The 11,589-nt window shown below is 27.8% G+C and overlaps 1 protein-coding gene across 1 annotated transcript; it reads right to left on the reverse strand.

Moving 5' to 3' along the window:
* Nucleotides 1-5,600: 5,600 nt before the first annotated feature.
* Nucleotides 5,601-6,648, reverse strand: LOC107411012 (small polypeptide DEVIL 13). The gene has a single exon (XM_016018516.4). The coding sequence runs from the start codon at nucleotides 6,278-6,280 to the stop codon at nucleotides 5,945-5,947; it is 336 nt and encodes a 111-aa protein (XP_015874002.2). The 5' UTR covers nucleotides 6,281-6,648; the 3' UTR covers nucleotides 5,601-5,944.
* Nucleotides 6,649-11,589: the final 4,941 nt, after the last annotated feature.

Raw genomic sequence — 11,589 nt, forward strand, 5'->3', positions numbered from 1 at the left:
TTTCATTTTCCCTTTTCTTTCTCTCCTCTCTCTTTTCTTTTTTTTCTTTTTTTTTTTGGGGCCCCATATATGGAAAAAGTCATGTTAATATTTGATTAATCATAAGAACCAAACAAGATTGATTAATCTTTACTAAACTATGTATGACCAAAAATAATTATTTAATTAGCTTTGTATTTTTCTTGAGGAGTCATTTTTTAAGGAGCTGGTGCTTTAATAACAAGTCAATTAATTCCACTCTAAGTGGAGGAAGCTTAGGTAAATGAAGTCTAGTTTTGGTAAGGTTTTAAATTTGTCTAATAGACAAATTAATGACTTGAATCCCAAACATCTTATCTTAATTGACAAATTAATGACTTGAATCCCAAACATCTTATCTAACTCTCCATGCTTACCGAAATAAATAGCTGCATCTACACTTAAAGCTAATTTGGAGTTGATAAGTAAAAAGTGGGAAGAGATACAGCAGCAATTTTCTTTTGTAAAATTAAAAATCATGTATTTTATCCATCTTTATGCAGTCATAACATCAATTGTTTATTTTTATTTTAAAGATGGAGATTAAGTAAAATTAGGATTTTTGATGAAGAAAGTTATTTTGGACTCAAATGTACAAAATAGATTAAATATGGGTAAAACCCTGTCCCCACTCCCATTTAAGATATTTTAATAGAAGATTACTATTTCTTTATTGGAAAACTTTAGTATGAAATTTGTTCAACGTGCTTTAAGATTGTATTGAATTGGATTAAACTATTTTATAAATATAATATAAAATAATTCAGTTCAATTCCATCCATAGCAACTGCTTTCATATGTTAAGATAATAAATTTGTGGTAGGATGTACATCTAGAAGGCTTATGTGGAATCTTTATACTTTCTTTATGGATTATTTACAAATATGCATAGGACAAGCTTTTTGCCGGTGAGGTTAGCTAAAGCTTGTAGGTGGTGGACTTTCAGATGCCAAATTGATTTTTCCTGTAGTTTCCGTGGGGTACTATTAATTGATTAATTAATCAGCAGCATTCGTTTATATCTCAGTCTTTTCAGATGCAGTATGGGAAACGCTTTAGCCAGTGTTTGTGTCTTGTTAATAAAGGAGATTAAGTAAGCTCATCATATACAGCAATTAGGCTTTGAGGTGCATCAACTTTTTGGTTCTTGCTAGTTCCTAGCTAATTTGTAATTCCTCACTGAATTTCGAAAATATTGAGAACTATAATGCTAATTCTTTCTAAGCTACAAATTCCTCGTTCAATTGATATATATGAGATTAATTCAAGGAGGGGCATTTATTAATTCAATAATTCAAAATTTTTTTATTTTAATTCTTCTGTTGAAAGTTGTATTATTATTTACTTTAATAAATGGTGCAACTGCCATACTATTATAATAATAATAATAACAACAACAATAATAATAATAATATTTTAATTAAGTTGAGAGTTTTATAGAATAGTTTGGTAAAATGACTAAAATAAAAAATAAAAAATTAAAGTTAACAAAATAATATATGTGTATTGATCTAAGACTATATAACCGTAAGACTATATAACCATAAATATAGTCAAGTGGCAACAACTATATTGTTTTCATCATAATTTAAAATATTGATATTAATGAAAATATAGAATATTTTAAAATATAAAAATAAATATTCGTGAAAATATTAAAAAATTATTAAATATCGATAAAATTGTTATAAAAAATTATGAAAATTTATAGAAAAAATAAAAAATTTTTATTCAGAAAATTCTAATATATTTATATTTAATCAATACTTTATCAATTTAAGTATAAAAATTGAAAAAAAAATATTAACAAAAATACCATAACATTACCATAAAATGGAGTATTAATATTATTATAAATTTAATGGATATTACAACAAAACTACCATAATACTCTCGCTCACATGTAGATTGAACATTTTTAGACTTAAATTAGATGTTTATATGTGTTCAATAATATTTTTAAAATTTAACATCTAAAGTATGGTGTACAAAAAACTTTATATAACCATGTTGAATCAAATTGTCGTCTATAACCAAAAACTTTCTAGGGCCATTTCATCTCTTTTCTTCTTTGCTACATGTACTTTGTGGCTTCAAACACGGTTAAACTTGTCTTTTTTGTCTTGTTAATAATAAAGATTATTAAAATAAAATCATTTACAAACTAAAATCAAAATAAAAACTAAAATAGAATTTTTTTTACCTAACCAATGGTTACTCCCCGCCGATTGTTGGCACAACACGAGCTGGGAGGTATCTCACCAAAAAGTTAAAAAAAAAAAAAAAAAAAGGTCACAAATTCCCCATATCTCCTGGGGATGGAAAATGAATCGACATCTTGATGTGGGCAAAATATGTGAATCCCTTATGATCCTATCATAGCCTTCTATACCCCCATTTTTTTTCTCTAGGAATTCTTAATTTTCCTATATTTTTTGTCCAGTGCCACTTCATAACCTATTAAAACTACAGCATGGTCTATTTATTTTCTTTTCTCTTCCTTGTGCTTTTTTTTTTTTTTTTTTGTTACTCATCACATTTTTTTTTTTTTTTTTTTTGGGTTTGTAAATTGCTTCCTTATTCTCCTCATCATCATCATCAATGCCAACATCATCACCACTAGTCTCATCACCCTTACCGGAACTACCCATGTGGCTCTTGAGGCATATAGGTATCCCAACCCCTTGAATCCTCCAATTTATAGAAGGGTGAGGCAATTTTTTATTTTCCTGCTCGGGGATGGGTCGAAGTGGGGGCCAAGAACGCCACTTCATTTACATATATCAAGTTCAAATTATTAGTATGGACTGAAATATCAAACATTTTAAAACATGAAAATATTGAAGAAATATTAGAAATTATTGAATATGAATAAAATCTTATAAAAATTATGGATAGTTATAGAAAAAAATAAAATTTGTTATTGAAATTTCAAGATATTCTTATTTAATTGACACGTTATCGGTTTAATTATAAAAATTGAAATTTTTTTGATGGATTTTACCATAACACTACCATAGAATGGTGCATTATGATATATTTAATGGATATTACCATAAAATCATCATGATACTGCTTTTTACATGTAGATCTAGCTTCTTTAGACTTATTTTAGATATTTATATGTTTTTAATAATATTTTAAAAATTTAATGCATGTTGTTAAAGTTTTATGAAAATTATAATAAAAATTTTGGAAATAACAATAGATATTATGAAAATTTTGATCAAATTGTGAAGAAATTGATATGGAAATATATGGAAAAAAAAATTTATGCAGATAGCAGAAATTTTAAAAGAAAGTATGAAAATTTTATCCATTTTGTTTTTGGAATCCAAATCTTCTATCGACTTATTAAAGAAAATAAAAATTTCAAAAAATTATTGAAATTCTCAATATTTAAGCCTTGGTTTCCACTATTACGTCAATAGTTCAGGTTTGATATTACAACCCTTATGCTTTGTTTTTTTGATATTATATTTTTCATAAATTAAATAAACATTTTATAAGCTTTAATATTTGCTCCAATATTATTACCTGCTCTGCACATATTTTTAGACTCTTAACATATTAATTTAGTGTATTTATTATTATTATTATTATTTTTTTTTTTTATGTTTAGTACTTTGGTATCTTTTAGTTTGAAAATATTGCGATTTTAACATTCGGTTTAAAACTCACCATATTGAGTCCTAAACTTTCGATTTATTGCATATTTTCATTTTTGACCCTTATCCATATGAATTTCACATGAAATATAAAAAATGTAATTTAAAAAAAAATAGAGGGTACTAAATTACATATTTTTAAAATTATATTCAGAACTCAATAATTTTTTTTTTATATAATTGTGAATGAAAAAATTATAAAATGATCCCTATTTTTTGGTCTAATTTTGTCCATTTGTTGAATGGGATTGGACTGGATTAGATGATACTATTTTAATTATTGTCTAGAGTATTCATGAAATTGTCCCACCCATCCAATCCAATCCAATTCTACTCAAGGTCCTAAGTTTCCATTAATTAAAAGTCAACCACGGTTCAATTTACGATAAATAAAAAAAATTAAGGACTCAATGTGATTTGCGACATTTCCAAACTACAAGATATCAAATGCACTTAATTAAATTTTTTTTTAAACAAATTAAATTGGAAAGATATATTTTTTGGCTCCATGTTGTTGGATTGTGAAGCCTCAATTACTTTTGCTGCTCTGTACAAAGGATGTATAGGTGTCGAGTTAAGCCCTTCATATTTTTGTGCTTTTGTAGAGGAAAAAAAAAATAGAGCAAACGGAATTGAGAGGAGACTTTACTAAATAGAGCAAACGGAATTGAGAAGAGACTTTACCATTATGTAACTTTCAAATATATTGGTTAGTGGAAATTGAATGTTTCATGCGTTCTGTGAATACAGGGATCATGTTGATAGTTGAAGCACGTCAAACTTAATCTTTTTTAATTTTTGTTCTATGTGTGCTGTATGTTTTGTAATTTGTGTTGAAATCTCTAGCTTCCATTCAATCTCAAAATCCTAATAATCAATAGAATCCTTGACCAAATCTAGAGTGTAGGGGTTTACACCAATGGTAATTGTTATTTGGTTTGTCCCAGTTTATAAGTAAAATTGTTTTGACCTAGTGGAAATATGTTTTCATTATAAGGTAGAGATTAGATTCTTAGCATATTCAAATATTTTATAATATATATATATATATATATATATAATTTTGCTAAATAACGCATCAATTTTGTATTGTAAAAAATGCGTCACTAGTTTATTGTCAACAATAGATTAGAATATATAATTTATTGTTGACAATAAATCCATGGACCCTTTATGGTGTGGAACTAATAAGTATTGTAGCATAACAATATATATATGTGTGTGTATACATATAAACACTTCAAATTCGATATTGTAAAATGTGTGTCACCAGTTTATTGTCAATAATAGATTAGAATGTTTAGTCTATAGTTGACAATAAATTGCTGGATCCTTTATGATGTAGGACTGATAAGTACTATAGCAGAATTATATATATGTATATATATATATATATATATTAACACTTAGAACTCTGCTAAGTACTAACCATGCATCTTACTCATGTAATTCACCAAAAAAATGTCATACACATGTATGTATATTTTCATATGTAATTGTGTTCTTTATTTGTTTTTCTTCATCTCTCTAGTTAATTAATTAATTCCGAGCGGTGGACATGGCATAATTTAAGGATGCATAGAGATTAGTGGAGATAGATACATGGGAGTGAAGAGCCACATTAATTCCTGATGTCACTTTTAAGGGAATTTTTACTTCTCCGACTCTTTTTCTCAAAGGGGAAAAATGTGGGCTTCCATTTCCAATGCAGATCCAAATTACTATCCAATTTCTTATTTTATGCTGACTCTTCTTTAACAGCTGAAGGGAATCTTACTTTCATCGAAACAGAAAAAGCAAGAAAGACAGGTTCTCAACAAAAACCAATTAAACACAGTCAGAGTACTACATACTACTTTTCAAACAAACACTTCTGAAATAGAAATTTTAAAGGGGTAAAAAAAAAAAAAAAAGAAAGATGTATACAACAGATGTCAGAATATGTCTTCTCAATGATCTAGATATAAAAAATTTAAAGAGAAAAATTTCTGAGATCTGATTGGGGATCTAGTTTTATATTTCGATTCTTCTTACAATGTGTAGAACTTGTAGCTCATATCTCAATCCTAATTACAAATGATTCTAAGGAGAAAAAAAAAAAAAGGTTTATGGTATGAATAAGATCTTCTTGATGGGATGGAAGAAAATTTATATGAGTTTTTGAAACAAACCCAAAAAGGCCCATCTTGCAGGAAGAAGAAAAGAAACAAAAGAGAAGAGGGGAAGGGAAAGAAAGAAACATTTTTTTTTTTTTTTAATCAAGAATCACCATGTTTGTGCCAGCATACAAGCATAGCAACGCAGCGCCTCATGATGTAAAACCTGGCCTTTTGCTCCTTAGCTAAGCTACTACACTTTCTGCTAATGGAAGATCCTTTCTGTGAGAAACTCCTTGGAAGAGGGCACTTATTCGAATTATTATTATTATTAGATGCTGAACTACTCTTTGTTGAGAAGCTCCTCAGCAATGGAGATTTTGAACAAGATGATGAGCAGCTTCTTGTTGAGCTACTTCTTCCAAACACATTCTTGGATGAAGAAGAAGAAGAACCTCCTGCTGCTTCCTTCTTTGAAATCTTCCATTTCTCATCCATTTTTTTTTTCAAACCAAAACAGATCAATAATATTGATCTCAATGTAGTGAAGTTATGGTATGGTAAGGTATGGTATATATTCTTGGTTTGGTTATCTGTATGTGATCAATGTTGTCTTTTCTGTTTGATTGAAAAAACAAAAGAAGAAAAAGAAAGAAAAGAGAAAGAGAAAGAGATGTGATTGAGAATGGGTGGGAAGTAAGAGGTGGAGTATTAATTTGGCTAATATATAGAGTAGAAGGAGATGTCGGTTTGGTTTTTTTTTAGATTGATCATGTTAATGAAGAAGGGGATCCAGTGAGAATTGTAAGTGGATGATAGTGAGCATTTTGTCTAGTGATGATGGACAGTGTACTGGGCAGAGAGCTTACACTACACTAAATATATATGTCTCTTTTCTCTATAATACAAATGTCTATTATTCATTGCCATCGTGGCACCATGTGATTGGCTGCTCAATGTTATCCAGGAGGACATCATGGTCTTTCCCATCGTGATTCGTGATTCTCCAACCTCTCTTTCTCAGATCCATTTTTTTGAATTTTTTTTATTTTTTATTTTTTTATTTTCCCATCATTTTAGATTTTGGAATTAAAAAGCATATTAATGAGGTGGTGGTATATATGTGCATTAATAATATAGACATAAAATTTTAGGATCCACAAAAAAACACAGAGACTGAGGGGGCAATGGAAAAATAAAAGAGGTGGGAGAAGAATGGGGGGTAGGGGGGGCCTCAGCAGTGAAGAGACAGTGGTTAGCTGGTTGTGATGTGGATGGTTGTACCCTCATGCTGCAAATTACTTTAATATATAGTGAAATATTGGACAATAATTCAATTCAATTCAATTGTTGTTTTTCGTTTTTGGTGAAACCAGATCATAGTCACATTTGAATTTATAATTTTTTACCTGAAATGTATACCAAAAAAATAAAAATAAAAATGGAATTGATGGGAAATATATCATAATATGAGTTTTCTTATTTTATACATAATTTAGGACTAAATTGAGAGAAGATTTAAATTATGTAAAAGACTCACAAGTTCATGATTATGAGGTTTTTTTTTTTTTTTAATGTTTGTATTTCATACTAAATACTTTAGATCATTCAAGTTAATTTTTCTATAATGAACGATTTCATCCACATTATGGTGCACAACTAACTTTTAATAATAACAGACATTCAGACAACTCATCAATATAATGTGCGTGACATTGCCCATCATGGTAGAATTGTACTTATTGGGGTAACTTTTATTTATTTATTTTTTTAATCTGGATTACTGGGGTAACTCAAAACATGTCTATTGTGGTGAATACATTCCCACCTCTGTACTTTTCTTAGCTCTGTACTAAAATGAATTTCTTATAACTTGAGAGAGCCTTTAAGGTGATAAAATATTAAAATTGCTTAGTCTAATATGAAATTGAAGGCAGATATAAAGGGCTCAAAAGTATACTAAATCCTTGAAATGATAATGCATTACTTACTATTTAATATATCTATATATATGGGACCCTAGCTAGTATTTAAAATTTGAAAAACAAAATTTATAACTCTAATGTTACTATCTATGTATGTATGTAATCGAGAACAGTATATTTGATAATTTATTTTAATCCATAAAGATCAAATCATCTACGTCATGTAATAACGGAGGAGACATGGAATGCCACTTTTGTAAACAATAAACAAATAACGATGAAGTTGAATTCATGGAGAAAATTTTATATATAGTTATAAGCATCAGTAATTACCATTTAACTATGTGTATATGTTTCATTAAAAAAAATGTATATATGCACAATGTGGTAAATAATTAATTAAAAACCAGTTGAAGTGTGAGCTAATATAATTGCAGGAGGTTTGGATTCTGAGGCACATGCAACGCTTTTGGATGAGCAGCTAGAGTTTGAAATGTAATGGAATATATTATTGGAATTAAGGTACAGTTTTATGTTAAAAAATTTGAGTGCAATGCTGAACCCCTGCAATGCATGTGATCAAATTTTCATATGCTTCTTGTGGCTGGTGTTGGACAACCAGCTTCAAGACTGGTATGCTTGAGGACCAAAATCTTCATAACCAGGACATTTTATTATTATTGCTGCTCATCTCATTAATGATTTGTTTTCAATTAATATTAACTATTTTTTTTAATATCCTCAAGAAATAAATTTTAATTTCTATCATATTTATTGTTTAAGTTAAAAGATGAAGAAGAAAACTACTAAATGAATAATTTCACACGAAGGTTGTTTCATGTATTAATGTGTTTAATAAAAAAATTTAATAAATCATTATCATCATTAAAATGATTTTAATCTAACAACGTATGATAGATGAGAAGTTGAAAATCTCAAATCAATAACATTTTCTATACACATTACTAAACAATGTCATTTTAATGGCCGACATAATTTGTCAAAAATCATTAATAAAAAAATATATCCTTTTCTGATGTATAGGAAAAAACTCCATCTATATATATATATATATATATATATAAGCCAAAAAAAAACAAAGAAATTTTTTTTTTGTTTTTGTTAACGATTTGACTAGTCAAAATAACCGGTCACTATATACATATATGTAGAAAGATACCACCTTCATGAGAAATACACATAAATATATAATACGAATAACATATATAATCTAGTTCATATAATGTGAACAAATTCCTAATTAATTAGCATCTTTGGGAAATTACGATTTCCATGTGACCCCGATTGAAAACATTGGAATCATTGTTAAAAGAATATTTGACCTAGAAGAATATTTGAATCAATATTGTTAAATAATTAAACATAGTAACTAAATTACATAATGATTCACCCTACCAAATTCTTTCAAATTCATAATAAACTAAATTAATAAAGAGAGTACATGTGCATCAAACGGTCTACATATGCGCTAAAGTCTAATGTAGTAAAATCAATATTTGATAATTTTGTTTTTTCTTTTGACCAACTTATATATACCTCACTTTTTTTTTTCTTGCATTTTCTCAATTTTGGGATTCTGAAAATTTCCCATCTAATCAATCACATATATATGTTTGATGTTAATTAATTATCATTAATTCCTTATCAAATTTCAAGGTCACCAAGTCAAGAAGACAAATTTAATTGGTCAAAGAGATATTGGTGATGGGTCAAAATAATGTCACATGGTATGTTATGTTGAGGGAAAGGTATACAATGCACCTTTTTAACTTTTTTTCAGACACTTAAAATTTTATTTATTTATTTTGGGTTTTTTCAAAAGTTCGATAAATTTATATATATTGGGGGTGAGTCATGTGGGGTTGAGAATATGATCAATTGGAAGACCCACATGCAAACATGTGAGGTGCACAAGGGTTGGGCAGGAGAAGAGGGTGGGGTTGTGGGGTGTGTGGCCCTTGATAAAATCGTGGACCCTGATTTATACTCTACTCAGACCAAAAGAGGTCAAACCCTTCGTTTATAATCTTTGTGTCTTAATTTTGTTCCAAATATTAATTAATTAATTTTCTGAAAAAAAATTTAACCACCTATAAAACTCAGAGAGTGAGAGAGAGCGACACAGAGGGCGTTTCACATTTTTAGAGCCATATATACCCCAAAAGTTTATATTGGTTTTTCCAGACAGAACTGTCAGAGTGACGTTCCAAATCGAACCTTATAGTATAAAATTTTTAATGTGATCTAAAATATTCTGGGGTGGTTTTTTTACATTCTACGAGCACGCAAAAAAAAAAAAAATATATATATATATATATATATATTTAAAAAAAAAAAAAAAAAGCACCAGTGAGCCAGTAATAAATGGATTTGTCTACTGTTTCAATGTGTACGTACACACTTGCCCATATTAAACGTCACCATACTGCAAATAAGGATAAAAAAGAAAAATGTCACCGACTACTATACCTACTATTAATCAACACACCAAATATTATATACATGGTTATCGCATCCATAATACACACATCTATATGTTATATATGTATACATGTATACATCATATGTATATTATGTGCAGAGACATACATATAAACGTACATACATGAGAAGCCAAATATATATATATATATATATATGTATTTCATGTTTACAGAATCCAAATTTCTTTTTTCTTTTTCATTATTATAATAATAATTATTATTATTTAAAAGAAAAATCTCTTTAAACAAATCGATATAAGGATTGGAAGTCCCTTTTATCTCTTTTAATAGAACGAGGTTTAATTTCTTTTATCGTGAAATCTGTTTCGGCCCAACCCAATTAAGACACTCAACAGGAAGGTCTGGCCGTACACACATGCATTCATATGCCAGTGTATATGCAACCACAGATGATGTGATGTGATCAAAGAAAGAAATTTATTTGTCACTTGTATGGTGGATGAATAATGTGGTTTTATATAAGGTTAAAATTAATTTCATAATTGATTGATAAAAACATATTTTGATTGTATATATTGTCATTATAGGTGAGCATTATTGTAAAGGAAAACTGATCACTGTGTTTTTCATTAACTCTCATCCAACTATGTTATCAAAATGCTGTTAATTAAAATCAATTTCATAAATTGATTGATAAAAACATTTTTTGATTGTATATATTGTCATTATAGGTGAGCATTATTGTAAAGGAAAACTGATCACTGTGTTTTTCATTACTTTCATCCAACTATGTTTTATCAAAATGTATTTTTTATTTTTATTTTTATTTTTTTTTGTGTGGACAAAAAAAATGCAGTATAATTTGCAAACCAATGTTTTAATAATAGAATTAAAAAAAAAAGGAGTATATTTTTGTAAGCATTGTTATTATATTATATACTGATGATATATAATATTATGCATAGTAGCTTTGATTTTGATATTAAATTCTTGTCTTTTTGATGTGTTACCTACCATCACATGACATATGGTATCATATATATATATATATATATATATATTTGATACCAATGATAAGCGGTAACAAATTGCACTTTTATAATTAATAATTAACACATAAAATTGTTTGAAATTTCATACATAAATACATTAAAATAAAATAAAATTAGATAAATCGGTGAAAACTAAGTACCAAAAATACTAATCATCGAAATGGAAAAAAATATTAATGCTTGAGATAGACTTATATTATTTTTCCAATCTAGTGGCTTTAATAAAGTATCATAATTTGAATATCCATCCCGATCCCGGTATTAAGAAAAGTCACTATTAATTTCACTATATGTCCGAATTATTACTCATATATATATATATATATATCTTTTATATATATATATATATCTTTTGTTTCAGCATA

Source organism: Ziziphus jujuba, chromosome 10 (genome assembly GCF_031755915.1).
Source record: "Ziziphus jujuba cultivar Dongzao chromosome 10, ASM3175591v1".
NCBI classification, from domain to species: domain Eukaryota; kingdom Viridiplantae; phylum Streptophyta; class Magnoliopsida; order Rosales; family Rhamnaceae; genus Ziziphus; species Ziziphus jujuba.